The sequence below is a fragment of the Callorhinus ursinus genome, unplaced genomic scaffold (genome assembly GCF_003265705.2).
Source record: "Callorhinus ursinus isolate GAN/ISIS: 27379988/994484 unplaced genomic scaffold, GSC_fseal_2.0 scaffold27, whole genome shotgun sequence".
NCBI lineage: Eukaryota > Metazoa > Chordata > Mammalia > Carnivora > Otariidae > Callorhinus > Callorhinus ursinus.
This window is the reverse complement of record NW_027397089.1, coordinates 2,948,048-2,968,442: the sequence shown is the minus strand read 5'-3', so window position 1 is coordinate 2,968,442 and position 20,395 is coordinate 2,948,048. Positions and strand designations below refer to the sequence as shown.

The following is a 20,395-nucleotide window of genomic DNA, read 5'->3' as shown; positions in this document are numbered from 1 at the left end:
ACATGGATGGATCTTGAGGGTATTATACTGAGTGAAAAAGACAGCGAACAAATACTATATAATTCCACTTATATATGGAATCCAAAAACAAACAAACAAACAAAAAACAAAATCAAAGATACAAAGAACAGACTGGTGGTTGCCAGAGATGCGGGGTTTGGCATGGGTAAAATGGGTGAAGGTGGTCAAAAGATACATATTTCCAGTTAGAAAACAAGTCATGAAGATGTAATGCACATCATGATGACTAGTTATTAATACTGTATTGTATATTTGAAATTGCTAAGAGAGTAGAACTTAAAAGTTCTCATTACAAGAAAAAAAATTATAACTGTATGGTGACAGATGGTAACCAGACTTGTGATTTCACAATATATACATACATCATATCACGTTGTACACCTGAAAATAATGCTTATCTATATTATAATCAATATAATTCAATTATAATGCTAAAAAAGCAGGAAAAAGAAATGGTGTTAAAAATACTAAAATATAAAACTTCCTTCCTTCCTTCCAAAAAGAACCACATAAAAACCCCCCAGATTAAATTCCTAAAAACAAACAAACAAAAACTTACAGGTTGCACCATACTTAATAGTGAAAGAACAACCAAATGCTTCCCCCTATGATCAAGAACAAGACATGTCCACTCACTTCTTTTTAACATTGCACTAGAGGTTCTAGCCAATACACTAAGTAAAAAAGAAAAAAAGAAATAGAAGTTATCCAGATTGAAAAGAAACAAAACTGTCTTTATTAGCAGACGGCATGCTCTATGTAGAAAATCTGATGAGTCTACAAATACTCTACTACAGCTAAAAGTGAATTTAGTAATATTGCAGTAAAACTACAAAATACAGCTGAGAGCAATTAAAGAAGACCTAAATAAAAGGTGAACTATACCACGGTCAGGGGTCAGAAGACTCAATATTGTTTAGATGAAAATTTTCCATATATTGATCTATAGATTCAGTGCAATCTCAAACAAAATCTCAGCAGTTTTTTCATAAAGAAATATTCTAAAATTCATGAGACGGCAAAAGACCTAGAAGAGCCAAAATCACTTGAAAAGAATAAAGTCAGAGGACTAACACTAGCAATCTTCAATATAAAACTATCTTAATATATAAAATTATAGTAATCAAGACAGTATGAGATTAGCATGAAGACAGACCAATAGATCAATGAAATAGAATACATAGTGCAGAAAAAGACTCACATATATGTGATCAATTCATTTTCAACAAAGGCAGAAATACAGTTTAGACCCAATAGTCTTTTCAACAAATGGCACCTAAACAATTGCTCATATATATTTATATCTTTTAAAAGAAACTTCAGTCCACATCTTGCAATATATACAAAATTCATCCCAAGTGGATGGTAGACCAACTATAAAATCTGACACTTATAAAACTTCTGGAAGAATATATAATCTTTGTGACCTTAGAGTGAGTGACCAGAAAGATTTCTTGGATAACCATGAAAAGCACAATCCATAAAGAAAAAATTTATAATTAGACTCCATCAAAATTAAAAACTGTTAAAAGAATGAAAAGATAGAATACAACTGGGAGAAACTATTTCCAAATCATGTATCTGGAAAAAAAAATTAAAAAAGACTTATACCCAGAATACATAAATGTCAAAATTCAATGACAAGAGAACAAAAACCCAAATAAAAATGGGCAAAAGAACTATAATGAGCTATCACCTCACACCTGTCGGAATGGCTAAAATCAACAACACAAGAAACAACAGGTGTTGATGAGGATGTGGAGAAAAAGGAACCCCCATACACTGTTGGTGGGACTGAACACAAACTGGTGCAGCCACTGTGGAAAACAGTATGGAGGCTCCTCAAAAAATTGAAAATAAAACTATCCTACAATCCAGCAACTGCATTATGGGGTATTTACCCAAAGAATACAAAAATACTAATTCAAAGGAGTACATGCACCCCTATGTTCACAGCAGCATTATTTACAACAGCCAAACTATAGAAATGGCCCAAGTGTCCGTTGGCTGATGAACGGATAAAGAAGAGATGGTATATACACACAATGGAGTATTACTTCGCCATAAAAAAGAATGAAATCTTGCCATTTGCAATGACATGGATGGAGCTAGAGGGTATTATGCTAACAAAGTAAGTCAATCAGAGAAAGACAAATACCATATGATTTCATTCACATGTGCAATTTAAGAAATAACACAAGTGAGCATGGGGAAAAAAGAGAGAGAGGCAAACCAAGAAACAGACACTTAACTATAGAGAACAAACTGATGGTTACCAGAGGGGAGGTGGATGGGCAGACGGGTTAAATAGGTGATGGGGATGAAGGAGGGCACTTGTTGTGATGAGTGCCAGGTGTTGTAAGTGTTGAATCACTCTTTTGTGCACCTGAAACTAATGTTACACTGTATGCTAACTAACTGGAATTTTAAATTATTTTTAAGGGCGCCAGGGTGGCTTGGTTAAGCGTCTGCCTTTGGCTCAGGTGTTGATCCCGGGGTCCTCAGATCGAGTCCCACATCAGGCTCCCTGCTCAGTGGGGAGTCTGCGTCTCCCTCTGCTTCTGCCCCTCCCCCCTGCTTGTGTGCTCTCTTGCTCTCTCGCTCTCAAATACACAAAATCTTTAAAAGTATTTTTTAAAAAAGAAAAAATGGGCAAAAGATCTGAACACATATTTCACTAAAGAAAACATAGGGATGGAAAATAAGCACATGAAAAGATGTTCAACATCATTAGTCATTTGGAAATGTAAGTTAAAACCACAATAAAATACTACTATAAACCAACAGGCTAAAATTCAGATTGATCAAATATTAGGATGTGGAGGAACAAGAACTCTCATACATTGCTGGTGGGAATGTAAAATGGCTCAGCTATTTTGTAAATAGTTTGGCAGTTTCTTAAAAAGTCAAACATACAACTACCATATCATCCAGGCATTCCACTCCTAGGTATTTATTTACCCAACAGAAATGAAAACATGTTTGTACACATATGATCATAGCAGTTTTATTTGTAATAGCCAAAACTCAAATGTCCATGAACAGTTGAGTGAATAAACAAATTAAGGTGTATCCATACAATGAAATACTAGTCAGCTATACTCAAACACACACACCCCCACACACCTTTTGATACACACGACATGGATGAATCTCAAAAGATTAAAGCTCAGTAAAAGAATCCAGAGGAAAAGCATATATACTATATAATTTATATAAAACTCTAGTAAGTTCAATATAATCTATAGTAACAGAAAGCAGATCACCGGTTACCTGGGGACTAGAAGACGGTTGGGGAGGGGTCAGAAGTACGGATTACAAAGAGGCACAAGGAAACTTTGAAGGTAATGAATATATTCATTATCTTGATTGTGATGATTTCATGATGTCAAAACAAGGCAAAACTTAAATGGCCCTTAATAAAGCTGTTAAAAAATGAATAAACAAAACTGGTACATTTATACAACAGAAATCTATGTAGCAATTTTAAAGAATGAAGCAGGGTTAATATATACCAAACATTTCCAAGATGCAGGGCTAAAGGAAAACAAAGTGCAGGGCACTATACATAATCTGCTACCATTTGCAATTTTGTTTTAAAAAAGGATACCGAACCAACCCATCTCATAATTGTTTCCATATGCATAGAATATCTCTGGAAAGAGACCCGAAAATTGATGAGAAAGAGAGATAGGGAGAGAAGGAGGGAGGGAGGAGGAGAGAGGACAGGAGAGAGAGAAAGAAGGAAAGAGGGAGAGGGGGAGTAGGCTGAGATTTGGTGTGGAAGGGAAACAGTTTCCACTACATACCTTTCTGAACTAGGATTTTTTCCTGCACAAATGTACCACTTTTTCAACAAACATAAAATGACCTATTGATTCCATTTTGGTGAGCTCTGTCCTATAGAACACTTATGCCAGGGCACCTGGGTGGCTCAGTGAATTAAGTGTCTGGCTCCTGATTCCGGCTCAGGTCATGATCTCAAGATCATGAGATCGAGCCCCACACCGGGCTCCGTGCTCAGGGCAGAGTCTGCTTGAGATTCATTCTCCCTCCCTCTCCCTTCCCCCACTCATGTGCATACGCGCATGCTCTCTCTAAAATAAATCTTTTTAAAAAAAGTCTCAAGACTATTAATGTATTTAAAATTGACCTATAATTGACATATAACTCAACAAAGATTTTTTTTAAAATTATTTATTTATTAAAATATTTTATTTATTTGAGAGAGAGCAAGAGTGAGAGAGAACGCAGAGGGAGAGAGAGAGAGAAGCAGGCACCCCGCTGAGCAGAGAGCCCTATGCCGGGTTCTATCCCAGGACCCTGTGATCATGACCCGAGCTGAAGGCAGACGCTTAATCCACTGAGCCACCCAGGCGCCCCAAGATTTTTTAAAATTTAAATAAACTATGTTTCAGTTTGCATGGCCACTGTAATAGATGTGAAAGCATGATAATTTTAAACTGGACTTAAGATGACACTCACCCTTTTCCGCGCTTCAGATTTCTGGAAGCACTCGTGCTGTATGAAAGTAGCTGCAGCAGAAATTCTGGGGGGCGGTGTGTGGTCTGCATCGAGCATACTCACTGCTCGCTCCAGAGTCATCTCCATGTCTGCATTCCTAGACAAACAGTCACAGATTCAGCAGAATTCCAAACCTGCTCCCTCCCGCCTACCAACCTGATCCTCCAGAAATGACTCCGCTAATATCCGAAAGCACCTAGAACATCTGAGCATTGGCTTCTCTTCCCCCCAAAGAAAAATCAGCACCTGAAGATCAGAAGGTACAGGAAGCTAGCAGAAGAAATATTCCAGCTCTGGTCAGACTGGCCTCTGAAAATGTCACTGAATTGAGCAGAATCATAATATATACCAAAGAAAGAAGATGAAGTCTGTTTAAGATAAATATGTGTAATATGATAATTACATACTAAAAGGTCACTCTAAAGGCACAATGTGTGGGGTACCTGGGTGGCTCAGTCAGTGGAGCCACTTATAAATACATACATACATAAATACACACATACATAAGTAAGGCACAAGAAGACTTTACGTGGAACTTAAAATAAATTTGATCTTAGAAATTAAAAATTATTTCTACCATGGTAATGTTACATCTGTGGATGAAACACCTTCCCTCAATAATCATTAGATTTTTCTCAAAGCTGCTCAGAATCTGTTATTTCACCTAATAATGAGTTTTAAAATAAGCATTCAAAAAGTTTTCTAATAAAAATAATAGTATGTAAACAGTAAAAGCCAGTAAAATTGAGTTTGTTTTGTTCAAATAAGGCATGCTGTGACAGAATCCATCAGGAAAAGTAATGATTAAACATAATTATAATATGCTTTTTTTTTTAAGATTTTATTTATTCATTTGACAGAGAGAAACACAGCGAGAGAGGAACACAAGCATGGGGAGTGGGAGAGGGAGAAGCAGGCTTCCCGCAGAGCAGGGAGCCTGATGCGGGGCTCAATCCCAGGACCCTGGGATCATGACCCAAGCCAAAGGCAGACGCTTAACGACTGAGCCACCCAGGCGCCCCTATAATATGCTTTTTCTTAAAGAAAACAATTTTGTACCCATTCTGTCACCATTTGCTTTGCCACTGCAATGACATTTGGTTTATGTCTATCTAGTAGCATACTTTTGTCCTTTACTAATTGTGGGTATTTATAGTGATGATGAAATCTGATGCAGTCTGACACAAGAGAGGATAATTTATAGAGGACAAATAAAATTGCCACTTGTAAAACAGTAACTCCCAAATGCCTCATCAAACTGGTTTTTTCTTCCCTTTTATTTCTGCCTGGAGGGTAACTAAGTTAAGCAACCTATTATAACTGTGGATGTTAACACATTCATGCTTCCTTAAGCACTGACTCAGAGAAAGCAGACTCAGGATGGCAACATCTTAGAATTGTGGCTAAAAACTTGCCTTAAAGGTATCCTAGGACTTTGGCTTCAAAGAGAGTTACACCTAATTCATTCCTGGTAATGGAGAACAAAAAGATAGCTTGGCAGGGTACTTTCCAGTACTTGCTAACAAGCACAATGAATACAGGCATACCATGTTTTATTGTACCTTACTCTACGATGCTTTGCAATATTGCTTTTTTTTTATTTTTATTTTTTTTTTAAAGATTTTATTTATTCATCTGAGACACAGAGATAGAGAAAGCATGAGCAGAGGGAGAGTGAGAAGCAGGCTCTCCGCTGAGCCAGGAGCCCAATGTGGGGCTCGATCCCAGGACCCTGAGATCATGACCTGAGCCGAAGGCAGACGCTTAACCATCTGAGCCACCCAGGCGCCCCACAATATTGCTTTTTTAAAAATTTGAAGGTTGTGGCAATCCTGCGTCAAGCATGCCTATCAGTGCCATTTTTCCAACAGCATTTTCTCACCTCATGTGTCTGTGTCACATTTTGGTAATTCTCACAATATTTCAAATTTTTTTGCTATGGTGATCGGTGATCAATGATCTTTGATGTTACTACTGTATTTATTTGGGGGGGTGTCATGAACCACACCCACATAAGATGGTGAACTGGACTGATAAATGTGTGTATTCTGACTGCTCCACCAACCGGCTATTGCCCCATCTCTCTCCTTCTCCGTAGGGCCTCCATATTCCCTGAGACACAGATTGAGCCACTTAATAACCCTACAATGGTCTCTAAGTGTTCAAGTGAAAGGAAGAGTTGCACGTCTCTCACTTTAAATCAAAAGCTAGAAATTATTAAGCTCAGTGAGGAAGGCACATTGAAAGCCAAGAAAGGCTGAAAGCCAGGCCTCTTGCACCAAACAGCTGGCCAAATTGTGAATGCAAAGGAAAAGTTCTTCAAGGAAACAGAAATTTCACTCTAGTGAACAGGCAAATGATAAGAGAGTGAAACAACCAGGGCACCTGGGTGACTCAGTCGGTCAAGTGTCTGCCTTCGGCTCTGGTTGTGATCCCGGGGTTCTAGGACTGAGCCCGGGGAATGGGGCTCCACACTCAACGGGGCGTCTGCTTATCCCTTGCTCTCTGCCCCTCCCCCCCAACCCCACTCATGCTGTCTCTAGCTTGCTCTCTCTCAAGTAAATAAATCTTAAAAAAAAAAAAAAAAGCTGAAACAACCTTATTGCTGATATGGAGAAAGTTTCAGTGGTCTGGAAAGATGATCAAACCAGCCACAACATTCCCTTAAGCCAAAGCCAAAACCACAGCAAGGCCCTGATTCTCTTTAATTCTGTAAAGTCTGAAAGGTGAGGAAGCTGCAGAAGAAAAGTAGAAGCTAGCAGAGGTTGGTTCATAAGGTTTAAAGAAAGAAGCCATTTCCATAACATGTAAGTGCAAGGGTGGAGCACATTTTAAAAAAAAACAAACCTATTTATTTATTTGAGGGAGTGCGTGCAGGGTGGGGGCGGAGAGGGCAAAGGGAGAGGGAGAGAGTGTCTTAAGCAGACCCCTCACTAAGCGCAGAGCCTAAGCAGGGCTCAATCTCACAACCCTGAGATCAGGACCTGAGCCGAAATCAAGAGTTGGATGCCTGACTGCGCCACTCAGGCGTCCCTCAAGGTGAAGCACTTTTAAAGATATACATTTTTTTATTTTTTATTTTATCTTTTATGAGAGAGAGAGAGTGCATGCAAGTTGGGGTGGGGGGGAGGGAAAGAGGGAGAGAGACAATCTCAAGCAGACTCCATGCCCCGGCATGGAGCATGGTACAGGGTTTGATCTCACGACCCTGAGATCGTGACCTGAGCCAAAATCAAGAGTCAGATGCTCAACTGACTGAGCCACCCAGGCACCCCTAGGTGAAGTACTTTTATAGAAGCCACAGCAAGTCATCCAGATCTTGCTAAGATAATTAATGAAGGTGGTTACACTAAACAACAGATTTTCAATGCAGACAAACCAGCTTTATAGTAGAAGAAGATGCCATCTGAGACTTTCATAGCTAGGGAGGAGAAGCCAATGTCTGGCTTCAAAAACAGGCTGACTCTTTTGTTAGGTGCTATTGCAGCTGGTGACTCTTAAGTTGAAGCCAATGCTCACTGACCATTTCCAAAATCCTAGGACCCTTAAGAATTACGCTAAATCTACTTTGCCTGTGCTCCATCAATGGGACAACAAACCCTGGATGACAGCACATTTGTTTGCAACATGGTTTACTGAATATTTAGCCCACTGTTGAGACCCACTGCTCAGAAGGAAAAGATACCTTTCAAAATATTACTCTTCATTGACAATGCACATGATCACCCAAGAAATCAGATGAAGACATACGATGAGATTAATGTTGTTTTTTTTTTTTAAAGATTTTATTTATTTATTTGACACACAGAGAGATAGCGAGAGAGAGAGAGAGAGAGAGAGGGAGAGAGCACAAGTAGGGGGAGCGACAGGCAGAGGGAGAAGCAGGCTTCCTGCGTGAGCAGGGAGCCCGATATGGGGCTCGATCCCAGGACCCTGGGATCATGACCTGAGCCGAAGGGAGCGGTTTAACCAACTGAGCCACCCAGGCGCCCGAGATTAATGTTGTTTTTATGCTTACTATCACAATATCCATTCTGCAGCCCGTGGATCAATGAGTAATTTTGGCTTTCAAGTCTTACTATTTAAGAAATACATCGCTTTGGCGGTACATATACTAAAATTGGAACCATACAGTGAAGATTAGCATGGCCTTGCATGAAGCGATCTACAGTTTTTATAAGTCGGGAATAAAAGGCACAGCATAAGTACAGTCAATGGTACTGTAATAGGGTTGTATGGTGACAGATGGAGCTACACTCGTGAGGAGCACAGCAGAATGTATAAACTTGTTGAATCAGTATGTTATATACCTGGAACTAATGTAACATTGTGTGTCAACTACACACACTCAGATAAAAAAAATTAAAAAAAAAATACATGCACAAGGCTATAGCTTCCATAGATAGTAATTCCTCTGATGGATTTGGGCAAAGTAAATTGAAAAGCTTCTAGAAAGGATTCACCATTCTAAGTGCCATTTAAGAGCATTCCTGATTCAAGGTGCCTGGCTGGCTCAGTTGAAAGAGCAAGTAACTCTTGATCTTGGGATCGTGAGTTTGAGCCCCACGATGGGTGTAGAGAGTATGTAGATAAATAAAACTAAAAAATAAAATAAAATAAAGAGCATCCTGATTCACAGGAAGAGATCAAAATATCAAAATTAACAGAAGTTTGGAAGAAGTTGATCCCAAACCTCAAGATGACTTTGAGGGGTTCAGGGCTTCAGTAGAGGAAGTAACTGCAGATGTGGTGGAAATAACCAGAGAGCTAATTAGAAGTGAAGCCTGAAGATAGGACTGAATTGCTGCAATCTCATGATAAAACTTTAAAAGAAGAGGAGTTGCTTCATATGGATAAGCAAAGAAAATGGTTTCTTGAAATGGAATCTACTGCTGGTGAAGATACTGTGAAGACTGTTGAAATGACAATAAAGCGTTTAGAATATTACATCAACTTAGTTGATAAAGAAGCTACAGGGTTTGGGAGAATTGTTTCCAATTTTGAAAGAAGTTCTCCTGTGGGTAAAATGCTATCAAACAGCATCACATGCTAAAGAGAAATCATTCATGAAAGGAAAAGTCAATCAATGGGGCAAACTTCATTGTCTTATTTTTTTTTTTTTAAGATTTTATTTATTTGACAGAGAGAGACACAAAGTGAGAGAGGGAACACAAGCAGGGGGAGCGCAGAGGGAGAAACAGGTTTCCTGCCAAGCAGGGAGCCCGATGCGGGGCTCGATCCCAGGACCCTGGGACCATGACCTGAGCCGAAGGCAGACGCCTAACGACTGAGCCACCCAGGTGCCCTGTAAACTTCATTGTTTTATTTTAAGAAATTGCCACACCCCAACCTTCGGCAACCACCACCCTGATCAGTCAGCTGCCATGAACAATGAGGTAAGACCCTCCACCAGGAAAAAGATGACCACTCTCTGCTCAGATGGCGGTTAGCATTTTTTAGCAATAAAGTAGTTTTACATTAAGGTATGTACATTGTTTTAGACATAATGTTATTGCATATTTAATAGATTGTGGTGTAAACATAACTTTTATGTCCACTGGGAAAACAAAATATTCATATTTGCCCCACTTTACTATGATATTCACTCTATTGTAGCCGGCTGGAACCCAACCCACCATACCTTCGAGGTATGCCTGTAAATTCTCTCATATCAGGCTAGCCCACTAATACATGTGTAGATACGAGCGTATGTATGTGTAGTGTTGTGAATGGTGTGTTTGTGTGTGGGTGGATGTGACACAGGTGAGGAGGTAAGAGTAATGGGACTCATGACTAAAAACCAATACCCAGTGCTTCTGATACACCATGTTCAAACATACCAGTGTTATCTCATGAGTATAAGAGTATTAAGAAGGAAGTAGAACAGTTCTGGCATCTGTACTGAGAATTATATAATGATCTCATGTTTTAAAGTTATGCCTCAGGAGCCAATTTAATGGATAAAAATGTAGGTTATTACTATTTGAGTCACTTTTATTTGGTATAAACACAGCTTTTAAAAGAGATGAAGGGGCGCCTGGGTGGCTCACTTGGTTAAGCAGTTAAGCGTCTACCTTCAGCTCAGGGCATGATCTTGGTCTTGGGATCAAGCCACATGCTGGGCTCCTGGTTCAGCGGGGAGCCTGCTTCTCCCGCTCCCTCGGCCCCTCCCCCCACTTGTTCGTGTGCTCTCTCTCTCTCTCTCTCAAATATATAAACACAGTCTTTAAAAAAAATAAATAAGAGACGGAAATATTTTATATGCATGGACTCCAGTGCCTTTGCAGAGAAATCAAAACTCTAATACTCTCCATCTCGTGGCAATTTTAAGTGTTTACCCTCTAACACTACAGGTGTTTTAACTGATGAAGGATCACTTGTAAGAATAGCCTTCTTATGCAGCCTTTTTTTTTTTTTTTAAAGATTAAGCCTTTAATCCATTTCATAAGTCATACATGACTCAGGAAAGTTTGAATTTCCCAACACTTGTAACACCCACAAATAATTCCATTATTCTAATCCTTTATTTTCCTGAACATGATTCACAAAGCGGCTCTGCATCCACGGCTAGTCAACCCTGCGCTACTTCCCTTTATCACTAAAAACAATTCCCAAACCAAAGGGAGACTTCCTCTTTAAGAGGGTCTGCTACAGCTGTGAGGGTGTCGATTTCCCATTTTGCGAGTGTCTGTGAAGTCCAGCTCTGTAACACGGCATACATTCTGACCCCAGTCTGGCTTCATCTCCTTGCCATCCGCGCCCACTCCTTTCCCTCCTCTGACCGCCTACCCCATCCTCCAGCTACACTGAGCTTTAACCCTTCTCTAAACACTGCATGCCTCCTGATGAGCTGCTCTGATTTTTCCAGAAAGCCCACCGTTCTACCCCATTCTTATCCATTCTTCACGACTCAATTCAAGTACCAACAGCTCTGCGAAATCTTTCCTGTGTCCCTATCCCCAGCTAGAGCTTTTCTGAATTTCCTCCTCTATCCTCCCACAGCATTCCTCCCCTCCTTCCCTCTCTCTCTCTCTCTTCTTCCCTCCTTCCTACTTCCCTTCCCACTCAATCACAAAACACTTCTTGAAGCCTGCGGAAATGTGGCTTGTGAGATGGGGCCGGAGGGGGGGTGGTGGTGGAGAGGACAGTCAGGAAGAGTAGTTGCCCCTGGGCCCCCTTATTACCTGAACACATTCTCCAGAATGGAGTCTTTTTAACAACTTTAGATAATGTTAAAATGATGTCAGTGTAAGTTGAAAAATGCCAAGAGGAAGCAGTGTAAAGTATCTTTGGTCAGAATAGATGATACAGGAAAAAAAATAAAAAATGGTACTTTTTTGTGTGTGCAATCCTTCAGCAACCAGCGTTCTTGCTGGCTAACAATGCAGCCCTGCCCCGGCATGGTTCCCAGATATTATATATATTAATAGGGCTACATCTCAGAGGGCCAAACCAATGTGAGATGATGAATGGAAAGCTCCTGGGTGTTGTCAGATGCTCAGGAAATATAAATTCCCCCACTTCACAAAGATTTAAGTGTGATGAAAGAGCACTGCTTTGGGAATATGCCTCTGGCGTGGGTATGTGTTCCCAGAGAACATTTTGAGGGAACTAGAAGAGTCTTAGTGGGGCAATAAAGCCTTGAACTGGGCCATTAAAAATGGAAACGGAAAGAAAGATATAGTTCAAAGATACCTGAAGAAACAAAGAACTAAAGACATTGGTAATTAAGAGAATGTAGAAGATTTTTTTCTGCTCTGTGCCTCTCTATGTCATGAACTTGATCGGTAATCCTACTAGGGATCCAATCTCTCTCCATGGGCTCCATCTACTAATCTTAGAGCACAATGCTCTTTTGTTTTCTGAATTCCCATAAGCCAGCACTTGATGATGTGACTTATTTTCTTTTTCACCAATCCTGTCCTAGACCTACATATAGTCCATTCCATTTTCTATCTCTTGCAGCGCTGGGTACACTGGAGGAGCCTGACATTCATTTGCTGCACCACCAGTCCCCGACAGGTACAAAAATCGTATTTTCAGAAGAACAGATCTGGAATGTTTCACTTGGTAATTTCTTAAACCTTTTTCGTCAGTCTGATTTAGACCAGATATTGATTTTCTTTTCACTCCAATGTCTTGGTTTTCAGCTGCCTTAGTAACTGTCTGACCGGCCATTCTTCTTTTGGAAAGAAAGATCCATTGTTTAATACTTGATGTTATTATGTAGGTTTATGATTGTACCTACCTACTCTGTAGGAATGTTCCACATATAGGAAAGAACTCTTCTTTACATGTGGGACTTTCACTAGACATTTAAAAAAAAAAAAAAGTAGATTCCAAAAACAGGGGCTGGATAGGTTTGAAATGGGAGAGAATGCAGGGCAAAGGAGAACACAGGGTCCCGGAAACCAGGACTCTCAGGAGGCGGCCCCGGGAGCTGAACTGCCATGGGGCACACCTCAAAGGGAAGAGACGCGGACACCATAGACATAGGCGTCAGGCAGAGATTCCACCTTGAGGACTTACTTTCCTCATTATTGGAAATACCGCTGACCCCCTTTCTCCTTTTAAAGAGAGAGCAAAAATTTCAAGAAGAGTTCATTTTTATGAATTCTGGTCTCTAGTATGGCAACTTTGGGAATTGTCAAGAATAGATTTCTTACTCTTTATTTTAAATTTCTTGACCTTCAAGTGTTCCTTCTATCGTCTCTCACCATGCATTTATTTAGTGCCTATAATGGGCCTGCCTCTGTTCTAGGGTACTGAGAATATAAAGACAAGACATTCACAACAGGTTCAAAGTCCAGCGGGAAAGGCGTAAGAAACGAACAACCACAATGCATTAGTCTGGCAGACACACCCACACCACGCAGTTATCTGGGGCACCTAGATTGTGAGGGGAGTGATCAGGAAATGGGCAGGACGTGAGCTACATCCAGAACCATGAGCCAGGCAAAACCGGAGCTACTGGGGAAGTGGGGGCGGGGGGGAAGAGAGACAGACAGAGACAGATGGAAACAGATATAGATTGGTGGGAGGAAGGAAGAAAGAAGGGACAAAGGCAATACACGAATGAATACCTGTTAAGTGAAGAGGTTCCAAGTGGTTTGTTCGTATAGGGGGTGTGTGGGGGGATGGTGGTGAGAAACCATGGAGGGGAACGGACCGGAGTGATAAGCAGAGGTGAAAACTCGGGCTGAGCCACGTGTGCCACGCTGGAAAGGATGAAAACTTGGTGGAATTATGCAAAGGTTACAATTGAGGCAGAGAAAGAATTAGATTTGGAAAGATCATTCCAAGGGTCAGAGAAGAGTTCTGAGGGAGCAAGACCAGAGGCACAGAGATGTGTGCAATGGAGACGGACAGAAGGTAAAAGTTTAAGGCCCGTTAGGGAGGCTGAAACACAGTGATGCGGGACTCGGGGGGCGTTGAACATAAGCATGACTTCCAGGTTTGTAAGGGACAGGACTTCAGCTGGAGGAGATGGTTAGGAGTAGAGGGTAGGGAGGAAATAATACATTTATTTTTTGATATACTGAGTTTGGGATGCCCAGGAGGTTGCTAGAAATACATGCAGATCTCAGTAGAGCTCAGGATAGAGGACAGTTCTGAAAAAAAAACTTGGGGAATCACAAGGGTACGAATGTAATAAATGGACCTCTCCGGAAGAGAGCCTAGGCTCAGCCAAGGGTTACTGAAGATGACCTCTCTGGGCATGCAGAAAAGGGGCACGCAGAGAAGACGGAGACACAGCTTGAGAGGCGGGTGGAAAACCGGAAGAGGCTGGTGCCCTGGAAGCCGAGCGAAGAGAGAACTTCACAGACAGTGCTGTCAACTGCTACCCAAAGGCTGAGGAACATAGGGACGGAATATGTGTCTGCTTTGGATGTAGCAAAAAAGCAGTCACTGGTACATCTGTGAGGACGATGCTTCGGTTAAATGGTGGGGATGGAAGCCAAAGTGCAGCAGAGTGATGAGAGATTGGGAAGTGACAGGTGCCTCAAGAAGCACGGGGGCACAGAGGTGGAGGAAGAGAAGAATGACAATTGTCAGAGGATGTGGCATGAGAGTTGTTACTGCTAAAATCACTTTGTGAAAACTGTGCCAAGCACAAATCCTAGAACATGGCAGGTGTTTAAGAAATTTTAAATTATCCACTTATAGGCCTTGATTAGCTTTTTCCTCCATAAATAATGACCTCATGCATTTTCTTCTTTATAAGTATGTCCATAGTGACAAAGATCTACATTCTATAAAAGGCTTTAGGACTTAAAAAAAAAAGATCTGCATTCTATAATAAATGTTAGAAGTCTCATGCTCAGTTTTGTTTCATAAAAAATATTTCCTGGGGCGCCTGGGTAGCTCAGTCCGTTAAGCATCCGACTCTCAATTTCAGCTCAGGTCATGATCTCAGGGTCATGAGGTTGAGCCCCACCCCCCGCCCCCAATCAGGCTTTGTGCTCACCAGGAAGTCTGCTTGAGATTCTCCCTCTCCCTCTGCCCCTACCCACTCCCCAACCCCTGCCGCATGCTCACTCTCTCAAATAAATAAAAAAAATCTTTAAAAATTTCCTGCTTAAAGACTAGATGAGTCCTAACATCTTTTATCACCAGTGCCTGCCCAGTCAATGAATACACTGCACAATTTCACATAAAGGGATGAGACGTGACAACATGCAACAAGCAACTTTAGAAATAAAACAAAAATCATGTATTTAATGTTTTACCATAATGATACTACATCATTATTTCAGGAGTTACTAATTTAATAATCAATTTCTCAACCTTTCTCTTAGCAACTTCCTCAGTTCAAGAAATCTGTACTCTAGCATTAAACCTGAGTAAGACTTAGGTTCCAAAGATCAGATTGGTCGTGCCAGAAAGTCAATATGAGAGGCAAAAGAATGACTTCAAAACTCTGGTTAATTATTCAGTATTGCCAAAAAAAAAAAAAAAAAAAAAAAAAACCCTCCAAATCACTGCTGCTAGAATCAAAAAGTAAAAGCATCAGGTATCAAAAGAAGGAAAGAGACACCTAGAGATTAAGCTGCCTTTGCTTACTTAGCTCTCCAGCTCTCCATCTTTTTACAGCAGTAGTTATCAAAATAGCACATGAACTTCACTCTTAGCACCAGCAATTCGCATTTTTTCCTCTTTTCCTTCATTTCGAAGACTGATTGAGACAATACGTGCAATTACCCGTTTCTTGGCCTACTTTGGAGTTGGCTCAAGCCGATTTTTCACACAGCCAGGGGGTGGCCAACCACCATCTAATTTGGAACAGGTGGACTCTATGTCACATTTCTCCATAACCTGCCACAGAAGCAGGTAGCTTGGCCCCTGTCCCTGAGGTAGACAGGCTCATCTGTCAATCAGGCAGCCGCCTGAGAAGTCACTGTTGTAATCACTTATCTCTGGAAGCCTCTCTCAGCAGCCCCAGAAGTGCCAGCTCACCCTGAAGGGCTGTGGCAACAGAATGTGCGGGCACCGGCTGTCCCACCGACGGAGAGGGGAACTCACCCGAGCTGGGAGTCGGTGAAAGTGCTTCTCTCCAGGAGCAGGTTCCCACTTCCACAGGCTGCCACTTGGCTAGCGGTCATGTGCGTCCTCCTCCCGCCTGCACCCACAGTGACGCTGGACCCCGCTTCCTGCCCCATGCGGGTGCTGTGGAAGGAGCTCTGGTGCCAGGACTGAGCAGCCCTGTTCTGACTGGCGGCCTGCAGGGGCACCAGTGGCCGGAGGTGCCCAGGGGCAGGCCCTGAAGTCAGACAGTTCTCTTTCTCCAAGAGGTTTCCCATGCTGTGACTGGTCCCGGGCCTGGGGTACGTGAGCACCACTGGGTTGACAGGGGCATTGTCAAACATGGTGTCATTCACAGAGCCGTACTGGTACTGTCTGTGGTAAGTGTCATAGTGGCGATGTCTGCTTGTGGCCCCGGAGTGACTGAAACCAACGATTTCTGAGCGAGCATATCGAGGCGGCAGAAGGAGGGTGGATCTCCTGCTGTCTTGGTGCCGCAAAGCCTGCCCAGCCTGGCTTCTCTGGCCGTACTGGTAATCGCTGTGCGAGTAATGAATCCTCTCTGGGCTGCTGTCTGGAGAAATCTCAAGTCTCCTCAGAGGCTGCCTCAAGGATCTTTCTTCCACTGACTTCTGTGAACTGTACTGTGCCGTTCCTCTCCCCCAGCGACTTTCGTAAGTGCCAGTGGTGCCTGTCTGCAGAGAAACAAAGTTTAAATGAGGCCTAAGTCAGTTTTCATCTTTGTTAAAGACCAAGGACTACAGGACTATTACATAAGGTGTCCATTTTTCTGAACCACATGAAGAAGTTGGCCCCTTTTCTTAAAAAAAAAAAAAAAAAAAAAGAGTTGGCTGACTAGGTATTTGTACTAGGATTTATACTACTCAAAGTCCTGAGTTTTGGGGCGCCTGGGTGGCTCAGTCATTAAGCGTCTGCCTTCACCTCAGGTCATGATCCCAGGGTCCTGGGATCGAGTTCTGCATCGGGCTCCTTGCTCAGTGGGGAGCCTGCTTCTCCCTCTCCCTTCCCTCCCCCTACTCGTGCTTGCTCGCTCTCTAATAAATAAAATCTTTCCAAAGAAATAAAGTCTCCAGTTTTCCCTGAGGTCCACACAAAATCAATCCTCATATAATTCATTTAGGAAATGGCAATATTTGGGAAAGGTAAACATTAAAAATAATCTATAGAAGGGGCACCTGGCTGGCTCAATCGGTGGAGCATGTGACTCTTGATCTCGGGGTCATGAGTTCAAGCCCCATGTTAGACACAGAGCTTACTTAAAAAAAATAAAAATCTACAGAATTAAAAAAAAAAAACTATGTAAGTTTAAAAATGTTTTCATGGTAATCTGATAACTAGGGTTATTCTTTGGTATCCTACCTTTAGCATGTCATAGGATTTAGTACCAGGCGAACGCCCGCCAGCAAAGTCATTTTCAACCAAGTGTAGGTTATAGACATACTCAGGAACACTGCTGGTTCGGTGAAGATTTCCTGCAGTCAAGCATACAGTAAAACATTAAGTGGGCCAATCAGTAGTTAAAGATTATATAACAATAGTGTATTTTAAATTTAAGTAATTAAGACCAGTAAGAAGTATCAGGTTTACATCAGTCTTTTTAAGTGCTTGTTTAACATCACCCTTGGATATGGGAAATGACCAAATGTTATCACAACATTCTTTATGAGATTTCAAAATAAAAGCTGAATTAAGAATAAAAATGTATTTTTAAAAATTAGTTAAATTTTTTTTGTAAGAAACAGGAACAATGAGGAGAGACGATTTTCACAAAGATCCAAAAATGGGGGCACCTTGGGTGGCTCAGTCGATTGAGCGTCCGTCTTCAGCTCAGGTCATGATCCCGGGGTCCTGTGCCTGAGCCCCACATCCAGCTTCCTGCTCAGTGGGGAGCCTGCTTCTCCCTCTCCTCCTTGCTCGAGTTCTCTCTCGCTATCTCTGCCTCTCTCTCTCAAATAAATACAATCTTTCAACAACAACAACAGCAGAAAAACCCCAAAGATCCAAAAATGTTTGTTTTAACACTGAGAAATTTGGGAGTCCCTTATTGGCTTAGGTGGTCCATACCATAAACCTTCCGTTAAACTTAAGTCAGAGGAAGAGAGAACTCTACACCCGGGGTGGGAATTCAGAAGCTTCCTGAGAAGGAAGTACGTGCTTAAATATAATGGTGACAAACAGAAGAGTGACTCAATACTAGTAGGTAAGACAGCTTGTAAAACAGTTAAGGTGGGTCAGTGCGGTCAAGAAAACATCCACTTGAAAGGGGCCAAGCCTGGGGTTGAGGTATTTGGCACCCTGAGTTAGTCAGGAGAAGAAACCATTCTCTGCACTACAGATGAGTGCTTTTGCAGAATTACCAGACTCACTCTTAGGCTGGTGGTCTAATCCAGCCCACTCCCCTTCCTGCTCAGCTCTGTGGGGTCTACAGGGACTCTCAATGGATGCATGTCTCTTAAAACACTCCTTTTTGGGGCACCTGGGTGGCTCAGTTGTTAAGCGTCTGCCTTCAGCTCAGGTCATGATCCCAGGGTCCCGGGATCCAGCCCCACATCGGGCTCCCTGCTCCGCGGGAAGCCTGCTTCTCCCTCTCCCGCTCACTCCCCCTGCTTGTGTTCCTTCTCTGGCTGTCCCTCTCTCTGTCAAATAAATAAAATCTTAAAAAAAAAAAAAACCCCACAAGCACTCCTTTTTGAGGAAGGGGGTGGTAGAAGACACTGTTGTGACCCTCTTCTACTTCCTTTACCCTTCTCTCAGCTTTCTATTTGCTCTTCTTTATATATACTCTCCCACTGCCTTACCAAAAACAAAACAAAAAAATTAATCAAAATAATCACAGATCAAGGGGCACCTGGGTGGCTCAGTTGGTTAGATGTCTGCCTTTGGCTCAGGTCATGATCCTGGAGTCCCGGGACTGAGCACGTGGGGCTCCCTGCTCCGTGCGGAGGCTGCTTCTCCCTCTCCCTCTGCCCCCCCCACCCCCGCTCATGCTCTTTCTCTTCTCTCAGGTAGATAAATGTAATCTTTAAAATAATAATAATAATCACAGATCTCTAAAACCTTGGTAATTTCTGGTTCCCAGATTTTAATAAAAATTTCTTTTTCCTTTAAAAATCAGAGGAAAAAATACTCAATGAACTCTCCTAGGTTTCAGACTTGTGAAGGATGTGGAGAATAAAACAACACAGGCAGTTCCTTTCCAACACGATTGGAACATACCAACATACTCTCCCAGCAAGATTGTTATAAAGTCAAAATTTCAAAGGCTCGCGATAGATTCACATTTTTTTAATAGAATCACATATTTTGAGGGGGAGGGGAGATGGTTGTGGGGAGAGGACTAAAAAGTATGAATCCATCCCAAATTATGTTTGTACACGTGTCTTAACTTCCTGGAGCCAAACAACCTGGCCGGTAAACAGTTTCAGGCCTCAAAGGGTTCTGGGGGGAGGCAGGCTTGTAACTGTCACCTTTCTATAGACCAGGGAGGTTGAGGTAAGCCAGGTATCTCCTGTTTCTAGAGGTCTGATTTCTCTATAAGGTCAGGCAAAAGGTCAGGTAGCCCCTTAAGTTTTAACCTCAATAATAGAGAATGTCTGGAACCTACAACCAGAATGAGGGAAAGGAATTCTTTACAACCCCAGAGCAAAGGCGGCAAATGCCTTAAAGACTTAAATCTCCATGCCCGCCTGGGGCTCCTGCCCAACGTGCCGGCTAGCTGAGGCTGTCCTAGGCCCCAACTCTGCCCCTGATCAGTGGTCCTTCTGTCACCCCGACTCCCCACCCCAGGCTGTCAGAAAAGCAAGGCAGCAGGCCATACTGGCTGGTGTGGAAAAGGTGGCTGGCTGGGCAGGCCCAGGGAACATCTTGGCTCTCATACCGAAAGGTCTGGGGACTAGGGTGCTCTCAGCACTGGAGATGTAGAAATCAAATTTATGGTCTCCCAAAAAAGTCGTTTCAGAATTTTAGATTATATGAAAACTGAATATATGAGTCAGGGACAATCTAGAATGGGAAAATACTAATGACATATGTGGATGGTAGCTAGAACTATTAATTCCAGTTACATGACAGATGATGTAAGGGTGCAATTTTAAAAACCCACGGAAGTTTTTTTCCTGGGCCCCTCTAGCCCATCATCGCCTGCAGTATTAAGGATTACCCCTGCCCTACTTCCAGGCAGACGTTCAGGAACAGTTAATAGGGGACAACTTCCATTTTCAAGCTGAGATTCCTGCAAGGATTTTTTTAAATGTGTAAGAATCTTTGGAAAAGATCCAGTGAAACAACGTATCCTATCAAAATAGCT

At 42.0% G+C, this 20,395-nt stretch overlaps 1 protein-coding gene across 3 annotated transcripts in view; it reads right to left on the bottom strand.

The window, feature by feature from the left end:
* PKP2 (plakophilin 2) overlaps positions 1-20,395 on the bottom strand; it is a 95,617-nt gene that overhangs the window by 63,828 nt on the left and 11,394 nt on the right. For all 3 annotated transcript variants that reach the window (XM_025879548.2, XM_073877720.1, XM_073877719.1), the window contains exons 2-4: positions 17,449-17,561; positions 16,069-16,763; positions 4,507-4,642 (exon numbers count right to left, since the gene is read on the bottom strand). In XM_025879548.2, the coding sequence (XP_025735333.1) occupies positions 4,507-4,642; positions 16,069-16,763; positions 17,449-17,561 (944 nt within the window). The remainder of the gene's footprint in view (positions 1-4,506; positions 4,643-16,068; positions 16,764-17,448; positions 17,562-20,395) is intronic.